The sequence below is a fragment of the Mustela putorius genome, unplaced genomic scaffold (assembly GCF_011764305.1).
Source record: "Mustela putorius furo isolate JIRA1106 unplaced genomic scaffold, ASM1176430v1.1 tig00003853_pilon_pilon_pilon, whole genome shotgun sequence".
Lineage (NCBI taxonomy): Eukaryota > Metazoa > Chordata > Mammalia > Carnivora > Mustelidae > Mustela > Mustela putorius.
Window position 1 is genome coordinate 20,908,594 of NW_025422005.1, and position 15,033 is coordinate 20,923,626.

At 40.3% G+C, this 15,033-nt stretch overlaps 1 protein-coding gene across 4 annotated transcripts in view; it reads left to right on the forward strand.

Moving 5' to 3' along the window:
- The window catches only part of PHACTR4 (phosphatase and actin regulator 4), a 108,033-nt gene that overhangs the window by 68,552 nt on the left and 24,448 nt on the right, over positions 1-15,033 (forward strand). For 2 of the 4 annotated variants that reach the window (XM_004741023.3, XM_004741021.3), the window contains 4 exons: positions 4,270-4,443; positions 5,019-5,099; positions 11,781-11,942; positions 12,469-12,852. In XM_004741023.3, coding sequence (XP_004741080.1) covers positions 4,270-4,443; positions 5,019-5,099; positions 11,781-11,942; positions 12,469-12,852 — 801 coding nt within the window. Of the gene's footprint in view, positions 1-3,259; positions 3,288-4,269; positions 4,444-5,018; positions 5,100-11,780; positions 11,943-12,468; positions 12,853-15,033 lie in introns of all 4 variants that reach the window. The other 2 variants (XM_004741022.3, XM_013046977.2) reach the window with 2 other exon arrangements.

Here is a 15,033-nt window from a genome sequence, read left to right on the forward strand (position 1 = left end):
AGTAAGTAAAGTACTAACAGTGTAGATTGTAATAAGTCAAGGATTCATAGAACAAATCAGACCAATAGAAAATAAATAGCAGGGGCACCTGGGTGGCTCAGTCGATTTAAGCTTCTGCCTTCAGCTTGGATCATGATCTCAGGGTCCTGGGATCGAGCCCCACATTGGGCTCTCTGCTTAGCGGGGAGCCTGCTTCCTGCCCCCCCACTCTGCCTGCACTGCCTCTCTGCCTACTTGTGATCTCTCTCTCTATGTGAAATGAATAAATAAAGTCTTAAAAAAAAAAAGAAGAAAAGAAATAGAAAACAGTAGACTTAAACCCCACTGTGCCAGAAAAAACATTAAATATAAATGGACTAAACACTCTAAAGGACAGTTGTCAAACTAGATAGAAAAACAAAATCAAGGCAAAAGTGTTACTAGATTGACATAGGGACTTTCATAATGATGAAAGGGTAATTTAACAGAAAGATATAATAACTCTAAATTTGTATATATCTAATAATGTAGATTTTAAGTTATATAAAGCAAAAAAGTAGCAGAACTGAAAAGAAACAAAAGAGACAAACCCATTTTTATAGGTAGAGCTGTTAACATACCTCTCTCAGTAACTGATAGAACAAGCTAACAGCAAATGAGAAAAGATATTAATGATTTGTACAGTGTGATTAAAGGACATGACTTCGCTGGCAGACATGAAACACTCCCCTCAACTGCACAATGTACCATGTTTCCAAGTGGACATTAACCTAATAGAAATCTTGAAGAAGAATAACTGAACTTTTTCTTTCTTTCTTTCTTTCTTTTTTTTAATTTAAACTATATCTGAGACTAAAAGGCACAGGAAAGACACTTATAGTTCTTCTTTAGGAATACTTATACATAAGTGGGAAACACTGGAATGATGCCATGATTTTCTAGTTTATTTTTTTCAACAAAGAATTATGTTACAGACAGAGAAGATCTGCCTCTCTCTCTTTGAACTTGCATAAGGTTTGCAGATAATAATCTGGGATTGTCTTTAACAAACCTGACTGATCATAAGAGTCACCTGGGAATATTTTTAAAAACAGATTCTTGGATCCCACTACCTGAGGATTTTGTGTTTTGAAAAGGTAACTGAGCTAATACCAAGTAATTGAACAGATTTAGGAGTTACCGTACTAACGTTCTGTCATATGGAGGGGAGGAATGGGGAGAGTATGAGAATATAAGAATATATGAGAATATGTAAGAATGAATGAATTTGAGATAATAACCAGGTCAGGGTTGGGTGTGGCTGAATCCCTCCCACTGCATGAGTCAAGAGGCATGTCCTCTTCTAAAAGTTTTATAAACATGGGGGCTCCTGGGTGGCTCAGTCAGTTAAGCATCTGACTCTTGATCTCAGTTCAGGTCATGATTTCAGGGTCATGAGATCAAGCTGCATGCCAGGCTCTGTGCTGATTGTGGAGCCTACCCAAGATTCTCTCCCTCCCTCTCCTTCTGACCCTCCCCCTACCCCCAACTCTCAGTCCTATGCATGCTCTCTCAAAAATTAAAAAAAAAAAAAAAAAAGTTTTATAAACATGAAAATTAACATTTGCATAAAACATAAAAGGGGAAAAAAAGCTGTTCTCTCTGCTTTTTGTATTGAGTAACTATAATCTTTACACAAAGAAAGAGAAGGGCTATTTCATCAGTAGATGTGATGGCAGACACAGTCCTTTGTATCATAGCTGTTGGTATTTTCCATACATGCTGTACTTTTGAATATAAATTGAACTTGTCTTAAGTTCATATGCCAGTAGGCATGAATATGTTTGAAAGGCTATCATAATCTTATTGTCTTGAATATATAAGAGAAAGGGAACACATATAATATTGTTCAATATAATGAAGGATTCCAAGGGATGAACTAAGTTCTGCTTTAGGAAGTGGTTAGGTTAGATACCCGGCAAGATAGTGGCAGCCAAGTGAGATGGCCGTATCTCATTGAGGGACTTGACAGGAACTTGTCTGTGATCCATTCTTACCTCAAGCCTTCTGGCTGTCTTTCTTTGTAAAAGTATCACATAGCACACACCTTCTCTTTCATATTGTTAGTTTGTTGTTTTGGTTTTTTTTGAGTTTTTATATTATCTTCCCTATTACTTTTAATCAAACAGGCATTTTCTTATGTATCATTTGAAACTGAGTGAAGTCCATTCAGTGGGTGGGCTTGACTCTAGCAAGTAAGGTGACTATGAACACCTAGTGGTGGCTTAGCTCCACTTCTGAAAGTGTCATCATTAACATATGCTAAATATTATATTACAGGACATATTTAAAATGCCTTGAGGGCTCATTGACATTTCATAATTGGGAGTTTACTATCTTAAAGCACTGACTCTTAAAAGCAATACCTGTATTCACCCAGGTCCCACTCCTGGGGGTACATCCCGGGTACCACAGAGGGGAAGTTGTTGGGACAGGAGCTGTTCTGATGTCTCTGCAAGTAAACTTAGGGATATATGATCCGGCATTATAGTAACTAGATTCTCTTGCATTTTATGGAAGGAATTAAAGTAGTTGAGACTCAGGATGTGTTCAAGTAAATCATGTAACTAGGAAGAAAAGAGTCATTGTCCTCTCATCTCCTTCAGTAGCCAGAACCCTGTTTTGCCTAAGTCACCAACGTACAGAAAAATAATGCACCTGGCAGTCACTGCTGTAGTCACTGTGATCGTGACAATTCTGTAAATCTGACTTGCATCAACAGGTTTCCCTAGACTCACATCTATCAACCAAAGAAGATAGAATTTGGCAACTGTTTCTTAAAAAAAATAATAAATGCAGGGCGCCTGGGTGGCTCAGTCGTTAAGTGTCTGCCTTTGGCTCAGGGCATGATCCCAGTATCCTGGGATCGACCCCCATGTCCGGCTCCCTGCTCCATGGGAAGTCTGCTTCTCCCTCTCCCACTCCCCCGTCTTGTGTTTCCTCTCTCGCTGTCTCTCTATAAAATCTTTAATAATAGTAATAAATGCTTGTTGGTTATGTATTTTCTTTTATGAAAAACTATCCACAGTATTAAACTTTTTTTAGTGCATATATTATTCCCATTTATCCCTCAAAAAAAGAGCGTTATTTGCTTCAGATCTGAAATTGTGTACAATAAGCATGTGAACTTATTACATGGGATAATATAATGTGTGATCCTTGATGTATTTCTATAAAGTAAAGGTTCCACTTTGATTCCAGGATGGTTATTCCTCATGACTCTTTTTTTCTTCTCCTCTAGACTTCTCCAGAGAACCCTGGGACAGTAGGTGGAGTGCAAAGCTGTATTGTGTTGCCTTCCTGCTTTTTTTTGTTGCTTTCCTGCTTTTATTTTTATTATTATTATTATTATTATTATTGGCCCAGTCTTGGCTGCTCCTTTCTCTGCCACTAGAGCTAACTAACTGAACCCTGCATGTGTGGTCATTGTGAGGGATTCATGGCCTTTCATTTCAGTCCCGCACATAATACCGTGTCAGTGACAGTTTTTGTCATATCTTTAAGATCATGACTGACCCTAAAGTACTGTTGTGATAGGCAAACTGGACCCCACCTCTGCTTTCCAAAAAGATTTCATTTTAAAGCACTGTCTGTAATGCCCCAGCCCCAGGCTCCTTCCAGTGCTCCAAACTTAGGGTCTTGTGAAAGGAAAAAAATAATCTGGGGGAAAAAAAAAAAAAACAAGTACAAGGAAGGTGTTAACACTTGATGTGTTACCTGCCCTGAACTATTAATGTCCTGAAAGAGGAGGGCAGAGGGAGGGCAGTGTTCAGTAGAGAATGATGACTCACTCACTCAAGACGGAACTCCCCATTTCAGTGACACCGGAGGCAGTAATGTTAGCCGGGGAAGGCCTCCCCCCCGCCCCCACCCCGTGCCAAAAGGATGAGAATGGGAACAGCGATAGGCTGCAAGGGGGCAAGATCTCATGCATATTGAAAGGACATTCACATTTGTGTGTGTGTGTGTTCGCGCCTTTTAAGAGATTTTGAGCTGGTTATGATCATCTCATTGAATTTGTGTCCTAAAATGATGTCAGCTTGGTTTGGTTCCTTTTCCCTCTTAGTAATCTATCTGTTACGGATTTTGATGTTTGGTGTCCATGTGATGTCAAGGAATCTGTCTGCATGATTGTTTATCATTGCTCTGATCCTTTCCAACCACCACAGGAAGAGAGGGGAAGGGACCTTTTAGAAATTATGCTGACGTAATAAATTGGCTGTTCTTTTCCATGTGTGCCTTTCACTACAGAGGAAGCAAGCCAGCCCACCGCAGACCCAGGCATGGTCATGGACAGTGTGGAAGCGGGAGACACGACGCCTCCCACCAAAAGGAAGAGCAAGTTCTCAGGCTTTGGCAAGATCTTCAAGCCCTGGAAATGGCGGAAAAAAAAAAGTAGTGATAAATTCAAAGAGACATCAGAAGGTGAGACATTAAGATTTAAATATATGTTCTGAGTTACAGAGTTTCTTACTTTAGAAGTATCCAACTTTCTCATTCTCTTCCCAAACTTCTATAACCCTCTATTTGAAGAGGGAATTCAGTCGTTCAGGAATAAAACCAAGGGGTCACTCACTTATGTACTATAGTCTCATCCCCAGATTGCCATTTTGATGGAAGTAAAGTTTATTAATGGAATTAAAGTTTATCAAATGGTGAATGGAGCTCCTGAATGGTAGCAAATCTATAATGCTTCTTTTTCTACTCTGACCACTTTCAGAGAAAGTTCATCCATAAGTATATAAATACTATATTGTTGAAATGCCAATTAAAAAAGAAAGAGCTAAAATTTTATCAGTATAGTTTATTTTGAAAATGCTGCTTTCCCCATAACATAGAATATGGAAGAAATCATGCTTTTAAATTTGAATTTAGTTTTCCTGTTCTTTCCAGAGAATGGAAAATTGAACCACTTTGTTCTTTTACCTGTTGAGTTAGAATGCTTAAAATGGATGTTTAACTGCCACATTTCTGAATGCTGTTTTCCAATTTAATATCAGTTTTAGAGCGAAAAATATCTATGCGAAAACCGAGAGAAGAACTGGTTAAAAGAGGGGTTCTCTTGGAAGACTCTGAGCAGGGTGAGTTTATAAATAAAATAGCGTATGTCTGTCTCTGTACACTTGGGTGTTTGATTCTGACTAGGCATTTGAGTTTTCTTTTTATTGCTTTTGGGAGGGAGGTGAAATTTTTTAAAGCTTTTCATGCATCCAGAATGTTTTTTTTTTCAAACTTTTACAAAAGAAAAAAGACAACTCAGTAAAAGAGTCTGCAGAAGCACTAGATAGTTCACTAAAGAATATATACATAAATACATAAATTTTTTAAAAAAAGAATATATACAAATGGGGCCCTGGCTGACTCAGTCAGTGGAGCATGTAACAGCCGAATTCCAGAGTCATGAATTGGAGCCCCAGGTTGGGTGTAGAGATTACTTAAAAAAAAATTTTTTTTTTTAAATTTAGCATAATCTGGGGCACCTGGGTGGCTCACTCATCAAGCCTCTGCCTTCAACTCAGGTCATGATCACAGGGTCCTGGGATTGAGCCCTGCATTAGGCTCCCTGCTAGGCAGGAAGCCTGCTTCTCCCTCACCCACTCCCCTGCTTAAGTTCCTGCTCTTGCTATCTCTCTGTGTCAAATAAATAAATAAAATCTTTTTTGTTAAGATTTTATTTATTTATTTGATAGAGATCACAAGTAGGCAGAGAGGCAGGCAAGAGAGAAAGAGAGAGAGAGAGAGTGGAGGAAGCAGGCTCCCCACGGAGCAGAGAGGCCAGTGCAGGGCTTGATCCCAGGACCCTGGGATCATGACCCGAGCTGAAGCAGAGGCTTAACGCACTGAGCCACCCAGGTGCCCCAAATAAATAAATAAAATCTTTAAGGAAAAAAAAGTTTAGCATAATTGTGAAAGCTGGAGAGAGATGCAAACCTATGTGCAGGCATGTCCAGAATTTGATATATAAACAAAAATATGAATGCATGTATATCAGGAGATATGTACAAACATGCTTGTAGCAGCAATATTTATTAATAGAGCAAAATTGGAAACAACCCAAATCGCACTGATAATAAAATATATAGGGTTCCCTAGGTGACTTAGTTAAGTGTCCGACTCTTGATTTCAGCTCAGGTCGTGATCTCAGGGTCATGCGATTGAGCCCTACATCAGACTCTGTTCTGAGCGTGGAGTCGGCTTTTCTCTCTCCCGCTCCTTCTCCGTCTGCCCGTCCCTCCTATTCATCTGTGCCCGTGCGCTTGCTCTCTCTCACTCTCTCTCAAATGAATAAATAAATAAATAATCTTTTTAATAAAATGTTTCTAGATCCCTGTAGCCTCCCTTGCCTCCTCCTAACACACCTCTCCTTCCCCCACAGAGCAGTTACTCTTCTCTTGTGATAATCCTGTTTGTTCTATAGTTTAACCACTTAAGCGTGCACTTCTAAACACTTTAAGATTGCCTGTTTTTTCTTTATATTTATAGAAATGATATATGTATTCTTTCACGAATAACTGCAATTGCTCAGTATTACTTACAAGAATCATATTTTAGGAGTGCCTGGGTGGCTTAGTGGGTTAAAGCCTATGCCTTCGGCTCAGGTCATGGTCCCAGCATCCTGGGATCGAGCCCCGCATCTGGCTCTCTGCTCAGCAGGGAGCCTGCTTCCTCCCCTCTCTCTGCTTACCTCTGCCTTCTTGTGATCTCTATCTGTCAAATAAATAAATAACATCTTTTAAAAAAAGAAGAAGAATCATATTTTAGCATGCCGGTGTAGTTTGTTTTCACCACTGTATAATATTTCATTTTATAAATGTATCACAAGTTATATACATGCACACACACACACACATATTTTTTAAGGTTTATTCGTTTTTATAGAGAGAGAGCATATGAGTGGCAGGGCATGGGGAGGGGTGCAGCAGATGAAAAGGGAGAGAAACAGACTCCTCTCTGAGCGCAGAGCCCAACACAGGGCTTGGTCTCACAGCCTTGAGATCATGACCTAAACCAAAGTCAGACACTTAACCAACAGAGCCACCCAGGCACACCCTCTGGAAACATTTTCTTTCTCCCTTCCTTCCTTCCTTCTTTCCCTTATATTTAAGTTCAATGAATTAACATACAGTGTATTATCAGTTTCAGAGATAAAGGTCAGTGATTCATCAGTTGCATATAACACCCAGCGCTCATTACATCACCCAGTCCCCCCACCCACCGCCCTTCTAGAAACCCTCAGTTTGTTTCCTATAGTTAAGAGTCTCTTATGGTTTGCCTCCCTCTACTTCCATTGTTTTATTTTCCCTCCCTTCCCCTATGATCCTCTGTTTTGTTTCTTAAATTCCATGTATGAGTGAGATCATATGATAATTGTTTCTCTGACTGATTTGTTTTGCATAGCATAATACCCTCTAGTTCCATCCATGTCATTGCAAATAGGAAGATTTCAATTTTTTGTTGGCTGAGTAATATTCCATTGTGTATTTATGTGTGTATATATACAACACATCTTTATCCATTCATCTGTCAATAGACATTTGGGCTCCTTCTACAGTTTGGCTATTTGGAAACATTTCTTAATGTCCATGATGATCACACAAGTGTCCTTGAAATATCTCATTGAAATTTACATTTATGTTTTTTTTTTTAAGATTTTATTTATTTATTTGACAGACAGAGATCACAAGTAGGCAGAGAGGCAGGCAGAGAGAGAGGAGGAAGCAGGCTCCCTGCTGGGCAGAGAGCCCGATGCGGGGCTCGATCCCAGGACCCTGGGATCATGACCCGAGCCGAAGACAGAGGCTTTAACCCACTGAGCCACCCAGACGCCCCTACATTTATGTTTTGTATATTTTTCTCTACTAGTATTATACTTGACAATAAAAAACTAAATACAAGATATTTTGAGAGACATAAGTGCTGTGCTATCTATATTTGATTTATTTAAGGAAGGCAAATATTTTTTGTGGGAATGAAAATATCTACTGAAGGGAAAATATTAAAATGTAAGAAAAACTTTTTTTTTAAGGAATCTCAACTTAAGGGTATAAATATGAAATGATTTTATTCTAATAATTACCTCTTAATTTTCTATATTAAAAATGGCCATTTTCTTAGTGAGGGGTAAAAAAAAACAAACAACCAACAACAAAAAATTGTTCACTCTTCTTGCAAATGTCTACCCTAACAGGCTGTGACCTTTAACTCTGAAATTGAATGACTTGTGAAGGATCCTTGGAGCTGATCTTCTCTGTGGCTCTTTATGATCTCAGCTTTGTGCTGGCTGCAGTACTGTCTCGCGTTCCTTTGTTTTTTGTTTTAATATATATATTTTAAATGTTTTATTTCTTTTAGAGAGAGAGAGAAACTGGGGGAGGGACAGAATCTCCAGCAGGCTCCCTGCTGAGTGCAGGGAGCCAGATGCAGGGCTCAGTCACATGACCCCGAAGTCCTGACTTGAGCCAAAATCAAGAATCAGATGCTTAACTGACTGAGCCACCCAGGTGTCCCTGTTTGTTTGAGCTTTTTTGACCAAATTTGTCTGCGTGCCCAGATTGCTTCCCTAATCTTCTGTTTGTCATAAAGATCATGTTTTGGTATTTCAACACTCATTTCTTGTTTAATAATGTCAGGACTTTTCTCCAATGTGTGACTTTTATGAAGCAGCTTATCAGAAGAATTAAGAATACAGTACATTGGTTGTATTTCATTTCTCTTCATTAGAGTTCCTTTGCATGAGACAGATCTGAAACTCAAGTTTTAAAACTGTATCCTATCCTTTGGACAATGGGAGAAAGGAACCAAACCAGTGGAATATTATAGTTTTTAGGTTTTGAACCATGTTGTTATATTGCTTATTCACAAAATTTAATTAAATTATGTAAATTAAGGTTTTTTTAAAGACTTACTTATTTGGGGGGCACCAGGGTAGCTCAGTCAGTTAACTGGCTGTCTTTGGCTCAGGTCATGATCCCAGAGTCCTGGGATTGAGCCCCACATTGGACCCTCTGCTCAGTGGAGAGCCTGCTTCTCCCTCCACCACTCCCCCTGCTTGTGCTTGCTTCCTCACTCACTCTTTGTCAAATAAATAAATAAATCTTAAAAAAAAAAAAAAAAGATTTATTTATTTTAGAGAGCAAGCACAGTGTGGGGAGGAACAGAGGGAGAAGAAGAGAGAGAATGCCAAGCAGACCCCTTGCTGAGTGCAGAGCCCAACGTGGGGTTCGATCTCACGATCCCAAGATCATGACCTGAGCTGAAATCAGGAGTTGGACACCAAACTGACTGAGCCACCCAGGCGCCCCTGAATTGAAGATTTTTAAATTTCAACTACCTAAAAATTTTAAGGGGCTGGAGGACAGAGGAAGAGGGAGAGAATCTTAAGCAGGCTCTAGTCCACTATGTAGCCTATCAGGGGCTCGATCTCATAGCCCTGAGATCATGACCTGCCCTGAAATCAAGAGTCAGATGCTGAACCGGCTGAGCCACCCAGGCACCCCTCAGCTATATAAAAATTAAACAAAGGAAACAAACATGAAGGAAAATTAACTAAAATACTAATTAGAATTTGTTGTCAGGATCAGAATACAGGAGGCTTTTTTTTTTCCATTTTTCTGAATTTTCTGCATGCTTAGCTATGAGCATGGATAACCAGTTTTTTTGGTTTTTTGTTTTTTTAAAATTTTATTTATTTATTTGAGAGGCAGAGATCACAAGTAGGCGGAGAGGCAGACAGAGAGAGAGGTGGAAGCAGGCTCCCCGCCGAGCAGAGAGCCAGATGCGGGGCTTGATCCCAGGGCCCTGGGATCATGACCTGAGCTAAAGGCAGAGGCTTTAACCCACTGAGCCACCCAGGCACCCCAATAACCAGTTTTTTAATGAGACCTTCAATTTTATATTTGGACACAAAATCTTCTAGGTATTTTAGGTGGTTAACTATAATTGTAACACCTGTGTCACAGCACATTTGACCCTTGCTTTTTTTCTTTCCTTTTTTTTTTTTTGGATAGTGGCCATTTCTTACCCCTTGCCCTCTCCTGCCTCTTACTTTCCTTGCTCCCCCACAAACCCCATACATTACTTACTTGTTGTTTTTCACCTTCATTCAGTTTCTTTTGCCTTATGCTTCCTATTGGCTCTTTTTTTTTTTCTTTTTTCTTTTTTTTTTTTCCCCTATTGGCTTTTGATCCAAGTTGTTTTTAGCCTATAAGCTCAAAGCCCCATTTGATAAATGAGTTGTAGCCATTGGGCAAGATACTACTCTACCAACCAGGTCTTTCACCTTTTACTAACTTGACTTTATTATAAAATACTTAATATGTTTTCTGAGATAGAACAATGACATTCATAGATATTAAACCCGGGTACTGCTTATACTCCACTCTGTTAGCATTGTAGAAAACCTTTGCATGAAATATAAGAAATTTTAGTAGACATATATAGATCAGGGCAACTGGGTGGCTCAGTGGGTTAAAGCCTCTACCTTCTACTCAGGTCATGATCTCAGGGTTCTAGAATCCAGCCCCACATCGAGCTTTTTGCACAACAGGGGGCCTGCTTCCTCCTCTCTCTCTGCCAGCCTCTCTGACTACTTGTGATCTCTGTCAAATAAATAAATAAAATCTTTTAAAAAAAAAAAAAAGACATATAGATCAATGGAACAGAACAGAGAGCCCAGAAGTAAACCAACGATTATATAGTCAATTAATCTATGTCAAAGAAGGGAAGGATATACAATGGGGGGAAAATGGTTTCTTCAACAAATGGTGCTAGGAAAACTGGACAGCTCCATTCACAATAATGAAACTGGGACACTTCCTTATGGCAGACACAAAAATGAACTCAAAATAGATTAAAGACCTAAACGGGAGATTTGTAACCGTAAAATTCCTAGAAGGAACATAGGCAGTAAGTTCTTTGGCATCAGCCATAGAAGAATTTTCCTAAGTATTTGTCCTTTGGCAAGGGAAACAAAGGTTAAACTAAACCATTGGGACTACATCAAAATAAAGAACTTTTGCACAGCAAAGGACACCAATAAAACAGATAACTTACCAAGTGAGAAAAGATATTTGCAAGTGATATACTTGATAAGGAGTTGGTATCCAAAATATATAAAGAACTTATACAAGTCAACACCAAAAAAACAAATAACCTATTTAAAGAAATGGGCAGAAGGGGGCACCTGGGTGGCTTAGTCATTTAAGTATCTGATTTCAACTCAGGTCATGATCTCAGGGTCCTGGGATTGCTGTGAGTTTGCTCATCCCTCCTCCCTACCCTCCTCATTCTCTCTCTCTCCTCTTTCTCTCTTTCTCTCAAATAAATAAATAAAATCTCTTAAGGGGAGGGGTGGGGGCAGGAGACATGAATAGACATTTTTCCAAAGAAGACATACAGAGAACCCAGTTTAGCTACCAATCTTTGTGAAGCTTTCCCAACCTCATTTTCCACTCAAGAGAATTGTTTCTTCTTCATACCTACCCCAACACTCCATTTGTTACAGCTCTTAATAGTTAGTGTTCATTACTTAGGGTATTAAGTCCGTCTTATTCATGTAGCAAGACAGCTGGCACATAATAGACAATCCATTGTTTATTGGTGAAGGGAATTACTTATTTCTATTACTACTGTAAGATCTGAATAATCTAGATCTGAATCCGCAGCTCAAACAGGAGGAGGGAGAAAGGGGTAAGAAAGTTAGAAATTTCCAGCTCTCCTCCCTGTCTGACCACACCATTTGCTCTCTCCATTTGACCTTATAGGTGGTGAGGATCCGGGGAAATTGAGCCATGCCATGTTAAAAAATGGCCATACCACTCCCATAGGAAGTACCAGATCTTCTAGTCCAGACCAAGAAGACGAGTCTGGAAGAATAGCGAGTCTTAGGAAGCCTGTTCCAGAAGAGGACCGAAAGAAGCGACTAGGTGAGAAACCCTGGGTTTGTGAGTGTAAGAGCCACGGATCAGCCATTCTCATTTAACTCACAGTTTTGCTAGAGCCAGGGGAGAAATAAAATCCAGATGGGAATTCTGTTCTTCTCTAGCAATTCCTCAACTAGTTGAAGCTTGAAGTGGAATTTTCCCCCTGCTCATTCTTATATTCGCAAAAGACGTAAGTTGTGATTCTCAAGGACAGAAGAGGACGTTAAGCATCAGACACCTGTAGGACTTTTTCAAGCTGCACACTCGTCCACCTGGGGGATTCCGTGCCTCCTCCAGTTGCCTGGCTCTGGTGTGCAAAATCACCACCACACAGGCCTCTCTTACTCTGGGATTGGGCTTGAGAAAGTATTGTTTACCTTAAGTATGTTGAGGTTGGGAAACTTGGCCTGTAAACTTATCTGCAAGTTAAATAATGGATAATCCCACCATGAGCCCGTAGATGTGTTTGCTTTTTCAGTCTGTCTTGTGACTCTTTCCTCACTTTTATATCACATCTGTCATTACGCAGGCTCAACGGGAAGCCAGCCTAATTCCGAAGCAGAATCCGTTTCTGAGAACACACACAGACAGCCTTTACTTCCCCCGAAAAGACCCCCGTCCTCTTCTCATGAAGCAAATGAAGGGCAAGCAAAGGATGCCACTTCCTCTGGCAGCGGGGCCAGGCCTGTCACCTCCACCCCCGCCACAGCCCCCACCACAGCGCCCGCTGCCTCAAACCCAGCAAAAACTGCTAGTTCCTCCATCACCCCAACCCCAGCACCCAGGACTCTGCCTGCTGCTCCCACAGGCACTAATGCCACCACTGCCCCAAGCCTCACGCACACGGTTCCTGCCAAGCAGCCCCCTCTCCCACCCCCTAAACCAGCTCACAGAAATAGCAACCCTGTCATCGGTAAGTAAGTCTTTAGGTTTCCCTTGCTTTGGGTTTGGTTTGATTTGGTTTGATTTGGGCTGCTGGCTTTATTGGATAATTACTACAGTATTGATTTGTCCTGTGACAGTTCTCCACGTCTTGTCCCTTTGAATGCACTCAGTAAAGAGAAAAGTCTTAAAAATGACGCACATAGCTTTGAATGAAAATGGATCAGGAGGGGCGCCTGGGTGGCTTGGTGGGTTAAAGCCTCTGCCTTCATCTCAGGTCATGATCCCAGGGTTCTGGGTGAGCCCCACATTGGGCTCTCTGCTCAGCAGGGAGCCAGCTTCCTCCTCTCTCTCTGCCTGCTTCTCTGCCTACTTGTGAACTCTGTCAAATAAATAAAATCTTAAAAAAAAAAAAAAAAAAGAAAGAAAATGGATGAGGACCAGATAACAATAAATTTAAGTTCTAGTTTGCTGGAAGGGAGGGATTAATATCTATTTTCTAAAACAGTGTTTCTGAAATACTGCGTCTAGTTGAGGGACTGGACATGTAAAGACCACAGCAGGTCTGACCTGCGTGGAGAAAAGGGGTTATTTAAACCACCAATGCCTGCCTTCAGCATGAGCCTAACAGATAAAAAGGTGATGGGGTAGATGCCAGTGTAACTTTTGATTCAGCGTCTGGCACGGTACCTTCATGTGAACTGTGAAATACATTATTCAGAGTGTCCTGATACAGTTGTGTTTTATCTTGAGAGAGTTAAGAATGCTACTCTTAATAAGTGGTAGAAGAAAGAAAACTAGGATGATAAACAGTACATTTTTATCATTTTAGTAAATTTTTTTATATTTACCTGAAGTCCTGTTTAGGTTAGCTTTTCTTTACATACATGTATACCTTCTTAGAGGAATTTTCAAGAAAGGAAGGAGAGGAAAGAAGGTAGTTTTTCAGGAAAAATGATACTAGGCTTAGTATGGCTTGAAGTTCTTGTTCATGATTAAAGGGAGGAATTAAGTACGCTCATTAAACAGCTAATACCCCCACCTTGTGTAGGGTGACGAGAACCCTGAAAAACAGGCTTAGGATATATGTGAGTATGACAGATTGGAGTAGTTTTGTTTGTTTGTTTTTAAGATTTTATTTATTTATTTGACAGATCACAAGTAGAGAGGCAGGCAGAAGAGAGAGGGTGAAGCAGGCTCTCTGCCAAGCAGAGAGCCCAATATGGGGCTCTATCCCAGGACCCTGAGATCATGACCTGAGCCAAAGGCAGAGGCTTAACCCACTGAGCAATTCAGGTGCCCCTGCAGTAGTCTGATTTAAAAAAGGATGGAGGTTATTACTATTACCACCATCCCGGATGGACAGTGCTGTGTTGACTTATCTCTGAGGAACTCAAGCAGCTTTCATATACTTGATTTCAGAACCATCCTTGTGAAGTAGGAAAGCGATTTTATCTATTATATAGTTAGGGCAATTATAACATGAAGAAGTTGTGACTCACTCAAGGTTGCAGTTAATGAGAGAGAGAAACCAAACCTAGGCTTTTCAGCTCTTGAGCCCAGACCTCTGTCCTGTACCCCTGTATTCTCAAACTGATGTCTAGACAGGTTCTCATCACGATCACCTGGAGGGCTTGTTGAAACACAGATTGCTGGGCCCTGCCCTGACAGTTTCTGAATCAGTTAAGTCGGGGGAGGGGGCAGGGGGCCTGAGAATTTGCATTTCTAAAAATTTCCCAGATAATACTGATGCTGCGTACGTGGGGACCACACATTGAGAACCATTGTTCTAAGCCAGTAACAGTCTACCCTTTTCAGGACAAGGCAATATAAAAAATATTAATATGTGTACTGTGTTCTCTGGGCTGAACCACAGAGGCCACTCTTGGCCTCAGGTGAATAGCCCAGAGCAATAGGCCTTGTGACTAAGGGATCAACATCAGTCTTTTTTTTTATTATTAGCATATAATGCATTATTTGGGGTACAGGTCTATGAATTGTCAGTGTTACACAGTTCACAGCCCTCACCATAGCACATACCCTCCCCAATGTCCATCACCCAATAACATCAGTCTTGAGTGGTCCTCAGCAGAAGGAGAAAAATAGGACCATTCACAGAGTTTTTATTAAGGTTAACTAGATTTGATTTTAAGGACTATTCTTTATTCTGAAATTATGACTTTGCTAATTCTTTGTTGATAAAAATCCATTT